Source organism: Barbatula barbatula (genome assembly GCF_947034865.1).
Source record: "Barbatula barbatula genome assembly, chromosome: 22".
Taxonomy (NCBI): domain Eukaryota; kingdom Metazoa; phylum Chordata; class Actinopteri; order Cypriniformes; family Nemacheilidae; genus Barbatula; species Barbatula barbatula.
This window is the reverse complement of record NC_136785.1, coordinates 10,004,876-10,026,113: the sequence shown is the minus strand read 5'-3', so window position 1 is coordinate 10,026,113 and position 21,238 is coordinate 10,004,876. Positions and strand designations below refer to the sequence as shown.

The 21,238-nt window shown below is 40.1% G+C and overlaps 3 protein-coding genes across 10 annotated transcripts; 1 reads left to right on the top strand and 2 right to left on the bottom strand.

Moving 5' to 3' along the window:
* Nucleotides 1–401: 401 nt before the first annotated feature.
* On the bottom strand, nucleotides 402–5,944 carry rbm14a (RNA binding motif protein 14a). Of its 5 annotated transcripts, none has more exons than XM_079486665.1 (6): nucleotides 5,852–5,896; nucleotides 4,772–5,135; nucleotides 3,899–4,685; nucleotides 3,602–3,793; nucleotides 2,110–2,154; nucleotides 402–1,784 (listed from the first exon to the last, which is right to left on the bottom strand). In XM_079486665.1, the coding sequence occupies exons 2-6, from the start codon at nucleotides 5,118–5,120 to the stop codon at nucleotides 1,781–1,783; spliced, it is 1,377 nt and encodes a 458-aa protein (XP_079342791.1). In that variant the 5' UTR covers nucleotides 5,121–5,135; nucleotides 5,852–5,896; the 3' UTR covers nucleotides 402–1,780. The 5 variants fall into 5 exon arrangements, with proteins under 5 accessions (XP_079342791.1, XP_079342790.1, XP_079342789.1 ...); XM_079486664.1 differs by lacking the exon at nucleotides 5,852–5,896 and adding an exon at nucleotides 5,740–5,849; XM_079486663.1 differs by having other exon boundaries at nucleotides 417–2,154; nucleotides 5,852–5,944.
* A 335-nt stretch (nucleotides 5,945–6,279) lies between these two features.
* rin1a (Ras and Rab interactor 1a) lies at nucleotides 6,280–14,659 on the top strand. Of its 3 annotated transcripts, none has more exons than XM_079486609.1 (11): nucleotides 6,280–6,572; nucleotides 9,176–9,442; nucleotides 9,533–9,647; nucleotides 10,307–10,379; nucleotides 10,474–10,565; nucleotides 10,967–11,541; nucleotides 11,663–12,152; nucleotides 12,239–12,547; nucleotides 12,626–12,757; nucleotides 12,866–13,032; nucleotides 13,161–14,659. In XM_079486609.1, the coding sequence occupies exons 2-11, from the start codon at nucleotides 9,254–9,256 to the stop codon at nucleotides 13,473–13,475; spliced, it is 2,457 nt and encodes an 818-aa protein (XP_079342735.1). In that variant the 5' UTR covers nucleotides 6,280–6,572; nucleotides 9,176–9,253; the 3' UTR covers nucleotides 13,476–14,659. The 3 variants fall into 3 exon arrangements, with proteins under 3 accessions (XP_079342735.1, XP_079342734.1, XP_079342736.1); XM_079486608.1 differs by having other exon boundaries at nucleotides 6,296–6,572; nucleotides 9,254–9,442; XM_079486610.1 differs by having other exon boundaries at nucleotides 6,431–6,572; nucleotides 13,164–14,338.
* dpp3 (dipeptidyl-peptidase 3) lies at nucleotides 14,308–20,238 on the bottom strand. 2 transcript variants are annotated; one of them, XM_079486611.1, is made up of 18 exons: nucleotides 20,156–20,238; nucleotides 19,211–19,516; nucleotides 19,030–19,119; nucleotides 18,733–18,870; nucleotides 18,570–18,644; nucleotides 18,323–18,413; nucleotides 18,051–18,181; nucleotides 17,809–17,939; nucleotides 17,628–17,686; nucleotides 17,049–17,243; nucleotides 16,842–16,954; nucleotides 16,662–16,754; nucleotides 16,418–16,480; nucleotides 16,188–16,312; nucleotides 15,985–16,105; nucleotides 15,732–15,911; nucleotides 15,323–15,485; nucleotides 14,308–15,058 (listed from the first exon to the last, which is right to left on the bottom strand). In XM_079486611.1, the coding sequence occupies exons 2-18, from the start codon at nucleotides 19,478–19,480 to the stop codon at nucleotides 14,916–14,918; spliced, it is 2,181 nt and encodes a 726-aa protein (XP_079342737.1). In that variant the 5' UTR covers nucleotides 19,481–19,516; nucleotides 20,156–20,238; the 3' UTR covers nucleotides 14,308–14,915. The 2 variants fall into 2 exon arrangements, with proteins under 2 accessions (XP_079342737.1, XP_079342738.1); XM_079486612.1 differs by having other exon boundaries at nucleotides 19,620–20,166.
* Between the last annotated feature and the right edge of the window lie 1,000 nt (nucleotides 20,239–21,238).

The following is a 21,238-nucleotide window of genomic DNA, read 5'->3' as shown; positions in this document are numbered from 1 at the left end:
TTTTAAAACGGAGCATCGATTTTAAGTAAATATAGGCCAATCACTGGGAAAACAGAACAACACTCAATTTCGAGAATAAAACGGTATTATAGGTGCAAGCAGCTTTGGTCAATCATAATGCTTTGTATCAATTCTTAATATTTGAGCATGCATTGGTTGTTGACGAATAAATTGTACATGTGTCCTATGGTGTGCGCAAAATTTCGAAAACATTTTGTCTTCATTGTAGTTTTTTTCTTTCTACATTTTTGCTGTCACACCGTAGGAGTCTGTCAACTACCCATATATATACATATATATATCAGGTGAAGTTAGTTAATGCTTTCATGTCTTTGCATTGTGATCAAAATGTATAGATAATAGACAAATGAATGCGCGAGAATTAAATAATAAGACCACATGACATTTTTACATTATTTATTGAACTTTACAAGAACTAAATACCAAGAATTTGGCCTAATGCAATTATGCAAATATTGAGAAAAAAAACATTGACATTTAAATACACACACAAAAAAAGGAGTTGTCCATCCATACCAAGAAAAATTTGATTTACTTGACTAAAGTAGTTTCCCTGAATCAGTATTTTAGATTTCCGTTATTTACAATCATGGTTTTGATGCAAGTAATGTTTTCTTGTCCATATCATTTTTATTAAGCACTTGTCAATAGAAGTACGGCGTTAGGTGTTTGGAAGTTTGAGGGGAAAATCAATTTGCACTGACCAAGGGAATTGGAGGGATATACATAAATTAGAGATATGCATTCTGTAATTTGACAAAACACAGGCAACCAAATATCTCTGATATCATTTTTAGTGATGTATTTCAAAATGTTTGAAAAATATTTTTGCAGAAGACCAAATGTTCAACTGACTTATGCTTAAACATTTTCCTAAGACTGAAAACACAGCGTAAACAAGCCATGTGGTGTTAGTGTGATGGGAAAACAATAGGTTTTCTTTCCACTTACAGGAATTTTTCAACAAACAATACAGCTTTAATCTTCAAATTATGAAACAAAATTTGAAAGATAAAGAATGTGAGCTGTAATTCTTTTAAGGCTAGTATGCGAGTTGGGTTTTTCTGAGAGGTGTGTATTTGGGCTGGTCGCATTGATTACTCACCTACAAGACGACTGTCCTACTTTGATTCTGGTCTTTCGGACAGCACTGCGTCCTTACGTATTCAAAGCGCACCTGGAGCACCTCAGCTTTGAATAAGTGGGCGCGTCTCGTCTGGCCTTACTGGAAGTGCTTCAAAAAGACCAAATGCCACAGAACAAGCCAAGGCAAAAATACGCTCAAACACCCAAATTGGATAGTTCCCTCTAAATGCCTAAGAGCCTGTTCAAGTTGATGCCATTTTCCAAGTCAAAAACCCTCAAAGAAAACAAAAGCTCAAGATAGGATTTACTGCATTTCTCTGTGAGAATTTAGGGCAAAAAAAGTTTAGTTATTTCTGTAACCCCAAAATTTCAAATGATATCAGAACATTTTGTGTATTCGTGTTGATTCTACTGCTCCAAGACACAATTCTCCCTCAACAGGCTCTGACCACATAGTAGGAAAGTGTCATCCCCGCTGTGTGTTGGCTTTAACTCTTTGGGTCAGAGATCTGAGCATCCCCACCAATCAATAAGGGGGAGTGTATGATCGAGGTGCAGGCGTGGTTGGGGCAAATGGCTTTACCTTAGCGGGGACCACATCCGAGGCATTGTGGGGCGCTAATTCTCTTCCCCCGTCATGCTCAACTTGCCGTCCTGAGGCCCGGGAGCCATTTTAGCTGTAGTTAGCGAAAAGGGAAAATGTGTCTGCAACAGCAGTAAGAATAACAAGACATGCAAGAGACCATTTATAAAAGAAATATACAGTAGCTACAATAATGTACTGTTTAGAATCAGTCGAGTGGGGTCCTGGTGTGCTGAAATAAGCTACACCACCACCACGTTTTGACTTTCATCATACATTATATGGAGAACATCAACACTACAGTGAATGTTTGCCTGTGAGGTTTAATCAAACAAAATGAGGTCAAAGTTACAGGTGTCACTGCGAGTGGTGAAAGTATGCGTTACATGTGCTAAGTGAGTTTTGTGTGTGTACCCCACCATATTTCTTTGGAATGAAAGACTGAAGACTGCCTGAGGGGCATTCTAGGGAAAGAGGACATACATAACATGATTAACCAAACCATTCTTTTTATCATAGCTTTCAATTACAATAATGCAGTTTTCAATGTTTTACTCAAAGGGAAGCTACTCAATTATCTCATAACAAATGACAAACTGGTGAAAGACATTTTTCGTTAAGAACAAAAATACAATGTTTTAAGCAACGCTTTTAACGCTCAGAACCAATTGCAGTAACTAGCTATATGTTAGGTCTGAAGGCGCCTTACTGAACAGCTTTTACGCTTCCCCGTCCCTACAGAACTAAATGTTTCACCCTGAAAACAATTCACATGACTCTACGGATAGACACTATGATAATGTAAATGTGGAAAAGAATATTAATTGCATGGGGCTTTTACAAAAGAAACATAATAACGTAAAACCTTATTCTCTTTTCAACCTTACTTATATATATATTCAATAACCAGAGTGTTCTGTCCATGTAAGAGAGGGATGCAAGGCCAGAGATGGCAGTTGTTTTCTCTTTAAATCCTGCAGAACATGCACAATAGCTACTGGCAGGCTACAGAACTAGTTTGCTTTGACATCTCCGGTCCGGCGTATCCGAATGCAAACATTTAGAACAATGAAGATGCCTACAAAGTAACATCTGTCCATTTAGCAAAAAACAACTTTCTACAAGCCATCTATTTTTTTGCTCTCTCTTTTCAAAAGGTGACTTTAAACTTGGTACTGAATGTAGTGAAGCCCCTCCCACTCAAAAAGGATTATAGGAAATAGATCTAATGTGTTATCTGTTTGTGGTCAATGTTGAATTAATGTTTTGATCCAAATTGTTAACATTGTGTTCTCACTCACTCACTCACACACATACATACATACATACATAGGTCCTCTTTACATTCGGTCCAAAATATGCTGTGCCATATATATATATATATATATGCAAATACAGTAAACCAAGGACAATTTTGATTAAATCGAGACATTAATGGTTGGTTGCTCTTTGCCATGGATTTAATAAACAGAACTGTATCTGAGCTGAAGGTTTTACAAAACTGCATACAAAAAAAAATGGGAGTTTATTTTGTCAAGGCACAGTTATTTGACTTTAGAGATCGCTGAATCTGACTAGATGAGCTTCATATCTTAACTAAAAAACTGGAAATCATTCTGAGCACTCGATTCATATGGTTAAGAGAGCTCAGAATCGATATTTTCACAGCCTTGTAAACTAGTTTCAAAAATGTTTTTGGGGGGTGGCTGCAATAATTCAATTAATCCATTTCTCCTCCAGTTTTGTCTGTAGGACCAAATTCAACACGCTCACATTCTCATCACGCGTGCACACACACACTTGTGAGTGTAAGGTGAATGGAGCTATCGATATGGGGACTCGGATGTGTGTTGTTGTGGGAAGTCAGGATGGCGTAGGAGGGGCTCCTTGTGTATTGAAGATGGCTCATACACTCTTGGTGAAGGTGCGGTGCCTGGGGCAGCCATCTGTTGCGCATCCACTATGCCTGGAGATACCATCGGCATCGGAGGGGGCGGTGGGGGTGGCGGATAGCTGTACTGGTATGGCTGATAATGCTGGTACTGTTGGTATTGTTGGTAATGTTGGTACTGTTGGTACTGTTGGTAGTACTCTGCATAGCACCTGTTGTGAAAAAAAGGAACAGTGTAAAGATGTGCTTTCCAACATGCATGTCAAAGCAATTACAGGAAGCTGAAATAGACTTATGAACACCAGGCTAGCGGTTACCTGGCGATTGGGTCTCCATTTTTAACTGCGGGTAGTTCTGGTCCACCAGGTGGTGTTGGAAGCAGGGCCCGTCGTTTGGGCCGCGCCTGGGAAAAAGGCTGGGGAACCGGGTCGGGGAGTAATGGGGCAGAACGCCGTATTGGGCTCCGGTCTCGGTCAGATTTGGTCACAGCCTGCTGTTCTGCCAGCACCCGTTGGCCTTTTTCAAAGAATCGGGCCCGGGCGGCCTCAAAGAGGGCTTGAGGGTCGAGCTCTGTGCCTCCCGTTGACCCATACGCTGCTGACTCTCCTTCAGTGTTGTAGGCTTCTGGTTGCCTGGTCTTGGGTGTACGGAGTACCTCGTCTGTGACGGAACTGTACACCTGACTTGCCAGAGCGCCATAAACTGCAGCGCTTACAGGTTTGCCATCGACCCTGGAAGTGGTTAAGTCTTTCAGAGCTGCAAACGTTGGGTCACTGCTAGCAGTATTGTAGAAGGAGTTGTGGACACTCTGCTGCACCTGAATGGGAAGCCCTGCCGCGGCGGCGACAGCAGCTGCCAGTACAGCTGATTGACTCTGGTGATGCTCCATGGGAGGCCTGTTGATTGGGCACTCTCCCGCAAAGTGGCCGTGCACGCCGCAGCTGGCACACGGGACCTTATTGGTGGACTGCTGAACCTTTGAGAGCTCCACTGAAAGCGGACGTCCTAAAAACGAGGTCCCGTGAAGACCCTCGATGGCTTGTTCTGCATCCTCTTTGCGCTCCATGTACACAAAGGAGTAGCCAACTATAGACGAAGGCTTAGCTGCAAGAGAACAATTCAACATATTTAAAAACTCAAAGGGGAATGATACATCAGCATGTTCTGTGTAGGTAAAAAACGTAGCTTACTTTTTACTTTGTCACAATCAAGAACTTTTCCGTAACCCGAGAAAAGATCAAACAGGTTTTCGACTGAACAGGAAGCACACAGGTTCCCCACATACACTTTGGTGGAATTGAGAGGTCTCCCTTTGGACTCCTCAACTACAAGGTTCTTTCCACGGTAGTCAAGACCATTCAGATCACGGATGGCACGGTCAGCTGCCCCTTCTCCCTGCAGATGGACAAAGGCAAACTGCCTCAGTACAGTTATGGTCACCACTTCTCCGTAAGGGGCAAAAATCGCTATTAGGTCATCCTGTGTTGTGTCCGCATCCAGATTTCCAACAAAGAGCTTCACCGCGTTGCTGTCGTCCATTGCACACCAGAATACCTAGAAATAGGGAACATGCCTTATTTGTTTCTTTTTTAGGCGTCAAGACCAAATTCACCCTAAATCGGGCTAGAAATGCAAGGATGGAACTGAAGTTAAATCGGTTCAGCCTTCCCACGCATCAAGAAAACACAAAGCGAATTGCGCGCCAACGTGGGAGAGATTTCTGTTTGTAATATTAAATTATATTTAACGTGTCACTTAGCAGCGTATAATATAAATTTGGTAAAACGGCAAAATCCCCCCCGTCGAAGTTGCTTCAGGGAACGACAAACAATTCCGCCTTAAGTGCGCGCGCATCTGCGCTGCGCCGTAGCTTCTAGAAAGAGATGAGCTACGTATCGCTAACGACAAACAGCGGAAATACATTCGCATATATATAAAAGCTATTTTAAACAATTCATTGAAAATATTTGCCCTCGTTAAACATATTAAACGTATAATGTGCGTTCATATACGTTTTAAAAGACATATAAAGCGTGTTTAGCTTATTCGTTGTTGGTTAGCCACACACGCACGCAACCCCGCTGATAGCACAGCTAAAGTTAGCTCGCTGGCACCCATAAACAAAGAAATTATTAAAACAACTGGTGATCATACTCACGGTAAAAACTGTTCTGAGACAGGACAGTAAATAAAAAAGATATGATAGGAATGCAGATATTCGAATAACGAAATGAGCAAACGCGACAAAAATGTTTTATCAACCCTCTTACCTAACGCGGCGAAGAGACTTCATATCCGTTTCCCGATTGAACGCCGGTGTTCGTGTTGTCGAGTCCGTGCAAGTGCAAACCGCAGACGGAAGGATCCGACCTGTGCATTTCTTTTGAAACTTAACTTTAGAAATGGTATACTTAAGTTACAACTTACTTTCTTAAGTATCTTACAATCTTTGTAATACAGTAAAGATAGATTCACGTTACTGGATATCCATAAAGTCCATGTGGAAACTAGTTATCAGATGGCACATTTAACTGGTCGTTAACTAAGTTCATTACAACTCAGGTCGAACAAATATCACGAGAACAATTAAACATGATGTATGGCAATGTGATGTTTTGTTGCATAAAACAGTAATGGCAAACATTTAACAATTAACAAACAACAACAAATATTATTATGATTATTATTAAGTCAACGCATGCGCATATTGGCTCAGGTATGAAACACTACCATCTACTGTACGCTCGTCTCACGCACGAAAACACGCGTGTGGGCAAACGAAACGTCATTAGTTTCATGCGGATTCCTAAGCGGCATGCTTACAGATGTCTGCAAGTCAGAGTAAATATAAAGTTTTCCACACATGTAGTTCTGGAGTTTCCACATTTTCTGAAGTTATTAAGATTTCTATGGATCTGAAACTTTGGGACGTCTGATTGATAGTCTAGAGGAAAGTAGTGAAGTACTGCCATTCCTGAATAAGCGATAGAGGTAAGTGACTCTAATTCTTTGCCTTTTTGGTTATGTCTGGAAAATGTAGTGCCATGTGGCATTTATAGCACACCTTGCTATCTTCAGAAAGGGCTGGGATCAAGGAAGTTTGCCATGAATCACACAAAGCGCAGCAAAGCGGTTACATTTTAACAACGAACATAGAAGTCCTTCAACTTTCTTGAATGTTGTCAACATCTGCAACTGATATCGTGAATACCAATATGTTTAGCTTTGTTGTATTTAATACGTACAGTGCAATTTACTTTTTTGTTCGAGTTTACTTTATATAATCCGAATTTGACAAAATCTTAAATCGTTTTATTTTTCTTTAAAAGAAGAAATGGTTTACATAAATATAACAGATGACGGAAATAAATATGAGGTCAATTAAATTTCTAAGGTCATTGACTGGCTGTGCTTGTTACTTTATTTTTTTCTCAACACTGTAATTCCGTTTAGCACGCAGAAGCAGCTATTAAAAACCTCAGTTTGCATAACTGCACAGAGATAATATCCAGTCTGAACAAGCAGCACCGTGTCTAAACATGCTCCGCTCGTCAAGAGAATGTGATCCATTGAGGCAGTTTTCCGCACCACATGAGATTGAGATTCTTCTTTTTTTCAGCTACACTCGAAAGTTCATCTGTTTCAGTGCAGGACACTAAATAAAATCCGTAAAAAATTGCCATAATGCATTGTATTAACATGAAGGAATACAGTTGTTTAACCAGTATTTCGCATTCAATTATATTTTAGCATTAACGGAATTGTCCGTAAAACAAAGAAAAATGTAGACCTAATGGTATTCTGCCAATACTTTAATCTTCTTTACAGGATTCTTTTTAAAGTGTAGAAAACTAATAACACGGTAACCTGGACAAAAAATTATAATAAAAATATATCTTTAAATAACATGTATGACATTATATTAACAAAAGATTCAACCAAATTGACTGTTCGGGATATTTGAACTTCGTTTCCCCTTAGAACCCAAAGAATCGGCCTTTCCGTAAACATTTTTTTCCGTAGAATTGTTTTTATTTATTTAGGCAAGCTTTTGTATTTATTTTTAGTTGTAGGTGGGCAGTGTTGGTGGTGATTGACTGTGTGATGCGCTAATATTATTGATGTACGACGGCCTTGAGTGCAATTAAAGGCCCCTGTAAATAAAATGTATTTAGTCCAGTCTAAACTACATTTTCCTCGCGGAAGGGGTGCATTTGGTAAAAATGAGCTAATCAAATAATTCAAATTCACATTTAATCGTCCAGTTTTTTCTCATGTGGCAAGGATAATAAGTGGGATAATGCAGGGAGCCGGTTGTTATCGCAAAAATAAGCCCCACTGTCAGGGGAAGCCTACATTAAAAGGCTTGTTTTTAGATTAATATTAGATAATTATGATTGTTTTCTCATAAAAAATATAATTGTACTTTTTTGGTGCTGCTGTAACTCAATAAAAGCTGATCGCTGCTGTCCTTCCAAGACCTCGGATGTCCAAATTTGCCCTTTTTTAGGATATGGAAAAAACACTGTGTTGTCAAAGTTGAAGTACTTTTTATTGGTTAAATATTTACAAAACCCGGGGACAAAAATACTAATAATAATGACTTATGACTAAAAATCTAAATCACAAAATGCGGAGGTTCAAGGTTTCAGATTAGTTCCTATAAATTACTTGATCTCATATTTCATAACATTTGTTTCTTTGCTTCTTCTTGGACAAAAAAAAATATAAACATATGTTTATGCCAACATTATTTTTATTTATGTAGTATGTTTTTAAGTTATTGCTTTACCTCTTGTATGCTCTCATAACCAACCTTGATTTTTTTTAAACTCCCAGTCAGACTAGATTTGAGCATGAAGTTCTGAATAAGGTATTTGGCCTTTCCTTAAATTCCTAATAGTGGAGGTGTGTTTCAGTGGGTGGGAATGCCCAGTTGGATATGTAGGTCTCTGTTGCTATAGCAGCCATCTTCTGCTGCCAAAAACTATTTTATACTGGCCCACACAGAGTCAACATGCCACCCATCCTCACTTTCACACTACTAGTGAACAAGTTTCTTTACAGTTGTAACAGTTCTGCACTTTCAGATAACCATCTAAATTGGAAAAGCTTTGATCAAAAATAAATATATGAAATACCTATTTGTGTATATACAGTATGTTGTACGCCCTGATAAGGTGATACTGCATACAAATCTGTTTATCTTATACTCTTCGTCTTCCAATCGGGTTTAAATTCTGTCACCTACTGTAAACAAGCAAACTTCTGTTTTGTTGTCACTCACAACAGTGCTGTGCTTTTTTGAATGAGCTGTTTGAATGCAGAACAAAAACAGTAAAGGTTGTGCCATTAGTCATTTCATGACACACACTTCTCACATGGTCAAGAGATCAACGAGGGAGATTCCCACAACCGCTGAAGAGCATTGGTCAGAAGGAATAACAGCCCACATGATTGTGTTGTAAATAACTATTCTAGGAAAACAGTAACAAAATCTGTGATAGATGCGAGAAACAAAGATGTGTCCAGTGTTCTGTAAGAGCTCACTTACAGACATCCTCTGAATGTGGTCACTTCCTTTTTCTCACAAGAGCCTACAGAAACATCCCAAAAGAAGAGGGGTTGACTTGAAATCTATGAACGACACTTGAAATCTTATTGTTATTAAGATGCAGACTGACCCCGTGTACGACTATCCTGACCGTAAGCCCGTGGAGGACAGACGGCCGTGTCCACAGAGAGGAACACTGAAGAGCATCAGTGTACTGGACCGGCTCTTGTTGACACACCCTGTGTGGCTTCAACTCTCCATTAACTCGGCTGCTGCTTTACACATCCTGCGTCGTGAGCCCCCTGGTGTGAGCAGTGTTTTTTATCTACTTCTTATTTGAAAATAGACGTACGATTACACCTTTACAGCATTCTCTGGAACTTTTGGTACTTTGCAGACCTTCCTGGTGAGAAAATCAAGTACATCGCAGAAGAAAATGCTGTGCATTCGACTGGCTGATGACAACATGCCGTCCTTCTTTAAACAGTTTGTGATCCGAGAAGAGGACTCGGGTGAGTTGAATGTTTAAAAACTGACTGTATAGTGTACTGCTACGTCATAAAGATTACATTCTCTATACAGCCATGGATACGTTTAGGAGACCATTCCAAATTTTCATTTAATCAGCATTTCTAGATGTATTGTCTCCATTTCAGTCCAGTGTCTGTTGAATTTCAACAAAATCAAACCTCAGGAGTGACAGCCATCTTACAGCAATTTGAAAGACATCATGACATGACACATGACAACTGTTAAAAGTGAATGTGAACTTGTTTTCTTTATAGTATTTGAGGTCTGAAACAATACAGAGCAGCTTTTGTTGTTATTTTGACCTGTGTGTTCCTTGTGCAAAGAGAATCAATATTTTTATTTGATATTTAGAAGAAATATTGTCAGTTGCTCTCAGAATAAAACAAAAATGATAATTTTACATTTAGAAAATCTGAAAATGGTCTTTGAAATGGTCTATTATTTTTTTCTGCGACAGTATATACAACATACATTATACAAACAGTATACACACACTTCTATAACTTATGACGATAAGCTTACTATAAACTGAGAAAAAAAGTCAAATAATAATATACAGAGCAAAATGCTTTCAATTAAAGTACATTTCATTACGTTTAGGCACCAGACCATCTGCTCACCGTTGTTCTTTTATCAACAGCCTTCTCTTTAGAAAGCTCTGCTATCAGTTTCCCAGACCTTTGCAGACTCATTGCATTCTTCTGTGTTAGTCGGTATGACTTTGCATTTACTGCCTATTTCATTTATGACAACAGCACAGCACTTTTCAAATATTACAAATAAGTGATTTTTTTATTTGTATTTTAGTGATGTTCTTCCATTCACCCTGGAGCTACCTGACGCCATAGCCAGGGCTTCCTCACGTAAAGAGCTGGAATCGATCTCTCACATGGGTGTGGGTAGGTACAAGGTGGATTATCTGTTGAATGACTTGCACAAGTTTCTGTTGGGCATTGATTCTACATGTTTATTTGGTCATATTGTGTTCTTCAACTTTCTAAAAAAGCATTTTTCTTCTAGTTATTTGTTCTATAAATAATGCACTGTTGTATAGAATTCTTCATTCTGATTGGTCCAATATTTCTTTCTTTTATTTTATGCCCACATATAGTAGGTATGCTAGTTTTATCCTTTCTTTTTCTCACATATTAAAATCATCATATCATCAGGAGTATGGAAATTTCGGAGAATGTAGATCTGTCTATTTGTGATAATAACTGGCTGACTGTGTATTATCCTTTAACTAAAAACCATTGAATCATTATTTTAGCATAACATAATGCTATTCTGTATTCCACAGAGTTCTGGTGTTCACAGTTAAATGTACGTGGTCCTCGTAATGGTCCTCCTGTCGCTGATAAACCGCTTCCCCCAACTCCAAGCCCAAATGACTGCGCCACACCCAATAACACAAACCCCACCCCATTCCAGGAGCTTTGTCCAATCAGAACACGGAGTCCCAATGAACTGGATTTCGGGGGCGGGAAGGGTTTGTGTTTCATCAATCCTCTCTTTCCGCAAGAATACCCTGGTCGCAGTGCCATCCACAGGCGTCATCATTTCAAATCCAGCCTGAAGGTACGCGTTTCGACTGAAAATTCCAGCTCCCTGTTGCCACCTGTTATCCCCCCTCCTCCGCCACCATTACTAGCAAAAGCCAAATGCAAGGCTAGATTGAAAGCTGCAAAGCAGACCATCCCACCTGTTGCAGATCAACAGGCTAGTGAAGAAGATATCAAGAACGCTAGACAGGAGGCCACAGTTTACATGAAGCCGTGTGTAGCATTGCAGAAGACGACATGCCCTGTGCTCCTGCCGACTCTTTCCCCAACCGCTGAGGAAGATGACTATCAGATGCCCAAAGCAATTCAAAAGGTATTGAGTTTTCGGCACTTCAAAGCTTACAGATATGGACTAAAAGCCACAAAACTCTTAACATTGGTAATTGGGGTCTATAAGTCATGATTGTGTTTTCTTTCCTTGGGCCATAATCCAGGAGCTGAAAAGAATGGAGGAAGATGAGGATGAGGAGGAAGGGCTGGTCCTGGAACATCAACACGCACCGTCTCTTAGCGAGCTGGACAGCAGTAGTTCCCTTAGCAGCCTCGACGAGCCTGAGGAAAGTCCTGAGCGCCCCCTTCTCACAAGAGGCAACAGCAATCCCATCATGCCTTGTCAGTCACCTCCCCGCAAGTCCCTCTCCGCTCTGCGCAAGATGAGCGCCGCCTTCATATCTTTCTTCGCCCCAGAGAAGCGAGTGGTGCGGATGGTAGAGGACCTGTCTTGTGATCGCCGAATGGCATTTGGCGCTCTCGTGCAGGATTTTCTGAGGCAGCAAAGGGAGGCGTTAAAACCCCATGTCTTGACCTCTGCTCTGCAGCTGCTTCAAGATTTGCGTCTCTTCGTGAATCAGGCCAAGGTCTTTCTCCAAGAGTGCGGAGAGCTTGAGCCGCCCATAGAGACTCTTCTGCCTGAGAATGAGAAAGGTAAATATGATTAGAAGATCCTATCATAAATATAACATAGACTTTATAAAATGTAAACGTTGCTCACAATATCCTCATGTGTGCAGACCAAGCGCTGGAGAAAGCCATGTTCCGTTGCGTGCTGAAGCCCCTGAAGCCTCAGATCGATGCGGCACTCAGGGCCATACACACACAAGATGGTTCCTTCCAGCAAATGGTGGAGAGCTTGCAAAGAGCTAAAAGAGAATCGCAACAAAATCTCTTCAGGGTGCAGGTGGGCGTACCTGACGCCCAGGGCATTGAGAAAATTAAGGACAAGCTGACCCTAATGCAACGCGCTTACTCACCCATCGACAAAGTGCTGCTGCTTTTACAGATCTGCAAACTTATTTACAAAGCCATGAAAAGCAAATCAGGTAAAGAGCTTTTTAAAAAAACACATTACACCAGGTTGATTGTGGATCGCCCATGTAAAATATCAAACTTTAAAACAGGTCAAGAATTTGGAGCAGATGACTTTCTGCCAGCTCTCTCATACGTGATGGTGCTGTGCAACATGCCAGAGGTCTTTCTGGAAGTGGAGTACACGATGGAGCTTTTGGAAACCTCTTGGCTTACAGGAGAAGGTACAGTATTCATAGTGCTTTGAGTTTCAAGCCTCCACATCTTGTCCACACAAAGGTCCAATTTGACCATCGTACCACTTTATTGTTACCAAACACTGTCTCTTACAGGCGGCTACTATCTGACAAGTGTCTATGCTAGTCTGAGTCTGATCCAAAGTCAGCCCGAAGCTGTGCCACCCAGCGGCCTCACAAACCAGGCAAGACAGTCTCTAAAGGAATGGAGTCGACGTAGGAGCAAAGAAAGCACAAATCCAAAAGACAACAAACTGCACCAGGTTAGATATTCCTTTCTACTTGGTAGTCTATGGTAGATCCTACTGGTTTATAAATGATCTGATGTCTAGAGACGTACATATATACATATATTGTATATACAATTATACTAAAACGAACTGTTCCACAGAAGTTTGTAAAGGTGCTGTTTCAAGATGGAGAGAGCAGCGTGGTTAAAACTCTGATGTGGAAAACTGGGGTCAACGGTGAGGGCATGGCTCAGCTTTGTGCAGTCAAGTTTGGGGTGGACGGGCCGGAGGATTACAGTCTGTTTTGGAGAAGAGATGGACAGTTAACGCCACTTCCGCTTAATGCTCAGGTTCAAGACGTACAGAGCATGGGAACGAGTGGGGTTCCTCTTATCTACCAGGCAACCAATCATGATGAAAGGTCCCAGAAATTAATGAGAGGAGGTGCGGTGGATCTCGCAGAAGAAACTTTGTAATATGACGCTTTGTGAGATGTCACATCTGCATCTAAGACTTTGTGCCACTAATTCATTTTTCAACAGCTTGAATAGTTTTACACAGATTCAGTTTTATTCAACATTTTATTAAACCGTTTTATTAAACAAAATATTAGCATTTATGGTAGAACTAAAACTTCAGAAAGATTTAAACAGTTTTTACTTAATTTATTTACTGTTGACTGTAAAGTAAGGTTCCATATCTTTCTGTCTATTATTGTGAATAATGGATAATGTTCAGAGAGTGTTGCCTTAGTGTTCACTTGGCTTGAATTATACAGCATTTAATTTTGTTGCATTATTGTATAATTAAGTATTATTGCATTTTTTGTTAGTTTAGAACATCAACATTGAAACTTGGTTATTGTCAACTAGATTTATAATTCCCATTGAAGTTGTTGTTGTATCTTTTCTGATGTAAAGATTGTAAAACACAGTTGTGTTCAAAATAATATGTGTTTAAAAAAAGTTTGAGTTAACCTCAAAATCCTTATAATAACTCTTATTTTAATACACAAAATGCATTGGGAATACTGCACATTCTATTCTAAATACAAAAATTAAGAAAAAAGTATCAAATATGTTATTACTCTACAGAAAGTGAAGAAAAAGAAATGTTAGGCTGTTAAAAAATAGCAGTGTGCAAAAACAGCTATTATTTTGAACATAACTGATATATATATATATATATTCACAGAGTTTCACACTGGAAAGCTAAATATTGTTACTGAATTGTACCTCATTGATTACCTTGTGATATATAATGCATTTTATTTAAATACTATAATAAGTAAAAGACAAAACACACATTCAAAGATGAATTAATTTTATTTGGTAGGAAGCGTTGTTTGTCCACAACAACAACACTGAACACTTTGACACGACATGCTTTTGAGGAACAAAAAGTCTAAGACTGTACAGTATCATTTCCCCTACAAAACAGTCAGACGGATTATGAAATGTGTTCTCTCTAGTTTCTGCAGAGTTTGTTTCTATTTAAAGTTGAAAAATGTGTTTTGAGTCGAGTTTACATGAATTCCTCCCTCACACAGCAAGTTCACTCTTGTCAGTGCTTTCACATGCCTGTGTGGGAAGTGTGGGACGGAATGCGGTGTGATCCAACACAGGAACAGAAAATTCTAATAAAAACTTGACTTACAGTGAAACAATGGCAGCTCTGATTGAAGACAAAACAACCGTTTATAAGAGTGTGATGGGGAAGGTAAAGCGCTAGGTGTTATACATGTGTTTTTGTGTGTTCAGATGTAGTTTTCTTTCTTCTACATGTAAAGCATTTTGTAGTTACTACCAGTCCCTTAATTTGCAGACTTTTGTTCATTTCTCAAAAAAGTTTATGTGGTTTCTGTGGCTCATTGTGGTCTAATACTAATTGGACAGTTCCCAGAACGCTATGGCTTCTTAGCACCAGCAGGTGGCATCACTGGAGGCCATTTCTAGAAGCTGGGCCTCAACCTCCTTTGCATCTTCAGGGAAGCGTTCGACAAAAGACTGGATCAGCCCTGCAGCGCTGCCTTCATAATCTACTAGCTCCATAGCATCGTCTACACAACAAACAACAGCATGTAATTCCTTCTTTGTTCACGTTAAACTGAAGTCCCCACCTAATCTCATGGGAACTTTAATGATGCAAATTAACTATTTTAATTGTAAAAACATACAATTATTAGATTCAATGAGATTGTATGAATTCATACAAGTTAGCTGCCATTTTGGAAAAACGTAAGACTGTTCAAATTACCATGAGACGGTGTTTATTCTCAAAGACAATAAATTGTAATGCATTTAAAGAAACCATGAAAACAAACCTTTGATGTGAGTGTTGGCCTGGACAAACATTTTTCGGGCTTCCTTACGGAGCAGAACGGTTTCTCTGAACTTCAAGAAGTCCAGGGGGCCATCTGAAGTGACTGCAGAGTAACCTTCATACAGAGCCCTTCCTCCCTCTACATCAGCAGTGGATTTATGCACCTACGCAAAAAAGTGCCAAAATACAATGTCAGATTATACTACTAACCATGTGCGTGCTTTTCCTGATAGCGATGTTTAGGATAGCACACTCCTGTATAGCATGTAGTATATGCACAGTATTCAAATTTCCACATTTCCAAGCACTGCGATGACCTACTACATTTGCCAAAATACACTGTGTAATAATATCCCTGCTTAACATGCAGAGACAACTGTAAGCAAACTATTTCCCTCCTTTCTTCATACCTGCAGTTTACACAGGAACCTCTGGATGGCACTCTTGCCCACTGTGTTGATCTTAGTGCGGTCCAACGTTATAATAGCATCCGGCCTTCCGTCTGCTCCTGTGCACTCTTTCAGGCAAACCAGCCCCTCTCCGGCCTCCAGGAGAACCCGCAAAATCACAAACCGGGCTCGCATGTGTGCCTGCAAGAACCATGTCAGCATCAGGAATGAAAGAACAAACACACAACAGAACAAGAGCGCAGTCTCATCTCACCTGTCTCCAGCTCTTGCTCTCTGGTGTGTAGAACTCCAACCCTAGCAGACCGGCACGCACCATATTCAGCCAGTTCACATAAACCACTTCCTCTGCATCCTCCCCCTCATGCCCGAAAATACTGCGTCGCACATGAATCACTCAGCATGCACGTGTCAACTATCCAAGTTAATAAATGTTAAAGAGACTGAAAGTTGACTCACCTGAGCACTTGTTTGTTGAGACACAGGTAGAGACCTACGCACTCAGCTCGACACTCCTCGTAGGAAGAGGCGATAGTGGAGAACTTGCTGTCCCACGTCTCGCTTCCGTTATACCAGCTTGAGATCTAGAGGGCAAATGGTTTTATATCATGAATGTGATTCTGTGCCAACAGAGGATAAAGCATAGCAGAGGTCCTACGACGGTCACGAAGAGAGATTAGAAGACTCACCAGTTCCCCCGTTTCTGGATTACGAACTGCAGTTTGCTCGAAGTTGAAGGCTCCCTTTTCATCCTGTTTTAATATAACCACACACAAAAATAATATAAAGAAGCTGCTTGTATTAAAGACATTTTCAGGGTTCAAATACCATCAAAAGCATCTGTGTGCATCTCCCTCAGTACAGTTACACTAAGGCACAAAACAAAATATTCCTCTTATGGTAAAGTATATTTATTTCTGGCTGTGTCCTCACCTGAACAAAGAGCTTCCCGCTGCCATGACCCAGCAGCTCATGGAGTCCCACCTGCACCTCAAAAGAAGGCCCTTTCCATTTGATATACAGGTCCTGCCAGAAAAGCCATTAGCATTCTGAGCCTCCATTCCAACATGATGTCAGATTCATAAAAACGATGTCTTTTCTACTGAAAGTTACCTTGTCTTTCTCCTCCAGAAAGGTGAGCTTGTCTTTCTGTGTTGCATAAGCCACTGCCACCACATTTCCGAGAGACACGTTCTTGAAACCTTCTGTCTGTCTGATGTCATCATCTTCAGACAGACAAATGTGTTTGGGTTAGAATGGTCATGGAACATTTATCAATAAAACCTGTCTGCAGAAGTCACATCTGATAAAAAGACTCACAGTTTGGAATGTTGATTCCTGCCGGGATGCCGCTGCCAGCAAACGTGAGTACATCCAGAGAGGTGAAGTCTGGCTTTAGGAAGCGGTCCTTTTCAAAGGCTGAAGGCCATGGCAACTCTGGAAGCAAGACCTCGGCCGAGCTTACCAACTGAGCAAAGCGAGCACTCATGGCCTTGTTCACTACGGCAACAAAACCTGAGGATAGGGGAAAGAAAGGATAAGAGGTTCTATGCAACTTAAAGTGATAGTTCACCCCAAATTTAAAATTCTGTCATCATTTACTGACTCTCTTGTCAGATCCAACCTGTATGACTTTCTTTAGCAGAACACAAAAGAAGATCTTTTGAAATATGTTGGTAACTGGCATCCATTCACTTGCATTGGTTTTGTGTCCATACAATAGACGTCAATGGGTGCTGGTGCTGTTCGGTTATCAACATACTTCATAACATGTTTTGTGTTCTACTGAAGAAAGAAAGTCATACAGGTTTGGAATGACATGAGGGGGAGTAAATAATGACAGAATAAAGTGTTTTGGGTGTACTACCCCTTTAAGTTTATATGAATATTTGGACTTACCTTCAAATTCACCCCTAGAGCCAAATGGATCTCTGTAGCTCTCAATAAAACCAATGTAACTGTTATAAAGAAAAACATTGATTTTAATATCCATAAGACCAATATTGAAACATCGATAAAACCAAAAGTTTAGGGCTAGTTCAATAGCAAACGTCAGATCTGCTGAATAGGGCCCAGTCACCTCTCCACAATAGGTCCTTTGTCTTTGATCCAATAACGTGACCCTTCTTTGTGGGCTTCCACGGAGCCAAATGTGAAACTGCGAACATACTCCTCCAGCATTCTCTTCTGATTCTCATCGGCCGCATAATCCTAAAAGCAAAGATAGCATTTACTTTTGCTACATAAGGTTAGCGTTATTTACTTGACATGACAAAGTGCCAATGATTCAGCATTTTGTTGCTTTTGTCTTGTTACACACACCTTGGCTTTCTCCAAGTTCTGGCTCACTTTCTCCATAAGAAAGGAATAATCGCCTCTCTGAACAGATATCACGGCATCCTCAAATTCATATCTGCCACAAACAGTTTCACCCTCCCCCTCAACTGCACAATCTGAAGAAAGCAGGAAACAGAAAAAACAGTTAGGTAAAGAATTTAAACGAATGACACTGATGAGTTTTAGTACACCAGATTGATCATAATGACGTTAAAAGCATTTTATAAATAAGAAATATGCTATTTCCAAATACTCACCCTTCTTCACGGCAGATGCCAGACGCACCTCATAGCAACGTTTCCCATCTACTTCAGTCTTGAAGAGTCGGGTGTTGTAGGCACTCAGGTTCTGAGATGACACCGTAATAAAAATCGAATTTTAATTTTTTTCATACTTTATTGTGGCAGTCTAGTCTTGATCATGCGACGCTGTGATTACAATAGGTTTTACATATTACAAAATTTCATTTCAAATGCTATCGCTCACCGGCGCACTATATTATACCTTAGAATCCAGAAATTTCTGAGCGAACTCTGCGTCTTCTAAGCAGCAATTCCCTGAGAAGTATGTTGTGATTCCCTGGGAGAGCGCGGTAAGAAAGACAAACATAAACCTCACATGCTGGAAAAAAGATGAGATGACTTTTATACCTACAGCTTGTTTTTACCTTCTCCCCTAATCCGAGCTGCTTCTCCTTGTCCTCCAGGGAGTAGAGGGGCTGGGAGCAATTGTTCCACAGCGCCTCCATCTCACCAGGGTTCTCCTTGAAGACCTGACTCTCCCAGACCAGGGCCTTGAATTTTTCCTGTATGTTCGAAAGAGATAAGCGTAGGTAATGATCATGTGATCTCAGGGATATTACATAACATTATGACATTGATACGGTAACCTAACAAACATTCTGTACAGGTATTGCATGCCACCAATATTATACATAATATACATAATAAATAACACAATTCACCTTTGGTAGATTGGGAATGAATTTGGTGTCCCCAAATGATTTGTAGTTCCCCATGTTTGCATAAAGCCCGGCAGCATATACGAGGAAGGCCTGCAAACAGAGACAGAACACAAAGTAATGTTAACATTGGTATTCCTGTAGCTTGTAGTCAAATACAAAGGTTCAAGACAGGTCATCTCACCTGATATTCCTCCGCGCTCAGTCCGGCTGCAGTCGCCACTGCCTCAAGCTGTGCGGGCGCCTGTTTGCGGAATATTTTTTGCAGAAGTACATAGATGTTGGCAGACTCGGGGGACGTCTGAATCAACACCACCAGGCCACCATACCAGGACGCCCGAGAGAGGTAGTGCGCATACAACTGCTCCTTGGGTGAGAGCAGCCTGAAAGCCTCCCGACAGTCCAGAGCAGAGATCCCAATGTCATTTGGGAGGTAGTACTGAGAGTCCACCATTTCAGTTCAGTCTACAGGCAGCTTGGTCTATTTTCACTGGAAATGAACAAAATGGTTAGTTCAAAATAAACTGAACAAAAAACCGATGCTGTTTTATTCTCCATTCAACGGAAGTACCGTCAGTCTCAAATATTCTCACATGTTATGTTTCACGGAAGAAGGAAAGTAACAGTAAAGAACGTCATAATAATAACAATTTCATCAAAATATACTTTTTGAGGTTTATAAAATAAAAAAAATCATTTCGAGCACTAGTTAGTGTGCATGTTTGCAGCGAGGTTGTTTTAAAATGTGTCTTTTTATCGGAATCTCTCTCACATGCGCACTGCGAGGCCAAATGCAGCTGATGCAAAATACTTGTTCATAAAAATGCACATTTTCAAGTTGAAACTTTGCCTGTACGAATGTAACGTGGACGGTAAAGTTCACGGCGAGTTTTTGTTTCAGTTCCGAGAATTTAACAGTCAAGCTAATACTGTTAGCACACTTGATAGCCTGTCTATCCTCATAACAGTGTAGTGTGCCAGACAACGAAATCTCTTAAATCTGTGCCACCCCAAACAAAAATGCGCTCATTTACTAAACAAATATGTTACAAGTCATAACACTGATTCGGTGATATTCCGGGAACCAATATATCGGATGTTATCTTAACAGCACGTTAATAAGTTCTACCTGTATTGTGTGTCCAGTCCTGTCAAAACGCAGCACCAGTGTCTGAATGTACTTCCGCTACTCATTCAATTGAAAGACCCGCCCTCGGCCAATCAAACAGCAGAGAAGATAACTGGCAGCACGCGCAGCCTATAGGAGCAACAGCAGAAAATAGGCGTAGAGCTGTAGTCGTCGAAAATGAGAGAAGAGAGAGGGAACGTTTAGATGTTTTATTTTAAAGTTTAGCTTATTACAGTTTTAAAATGTGTTTTATGACTATGGCTAGTTTCTTCCATTTGTGCTTGTTCAACTTTTGTTTGGTGTTTACATCTTTAGTCCAACGTATGATTTTGTTTAGCTTTTGTTACTAAAATGTTAATTCTAAAGTAGGGAGGAAAACGAGAGAGCATATTTGCAAACATTAGGTCTTTGCTTTTTGTTTGTTTACTTGTGCTTTTATTTGGTTTATGAAAACCAAACCATGTTGACCCTATATGCTCCAGAGATATTCAAAACATGATAATAATAAGTGTACGACGGCGTATGAAAACAATAATATACCAGCAATGTGGGGAATTATTACTTGAAAACGGAGAGTCAGTAGAACTACAGTCTGTAACAGCAGTTATACTGTCTGTGAAATGCATCCTTAATATGTTTGGCCAAAATGGATTAGTTTACAAGCCCAGACTCAACATTCAGCTTTCAGTGTTGAAAATTTGGTAACTAAAAGCTTATGTTTCAATGATCTAATAGTTGTGGTATTTGATCTGGATACAAAACTATATAATCTCTAAAATTGCACAAATAACAATAAATATGTTTTTATTTATTATTGGATTATGAAACTGTGCGTTAGCATGTAGCCAGTGTTTTTTTATACTCTCAAACTTGTCTTGATCAACAAGCAGAGTTTCAACAATTCATGCTTTATTTTACTGCTCACATATTTATACTAAATTAAAATATTTCACTTAAATAAGTCGTATCTACAAGATCTAAATTCTTGGAAAGTGTGAGACCATCTTGTTCTGAGAGATACAAACCTATTGGTGCTCAATGGCCAACTGTCACATGCGAGGGTGGGCCTTAAGACCCCAACAG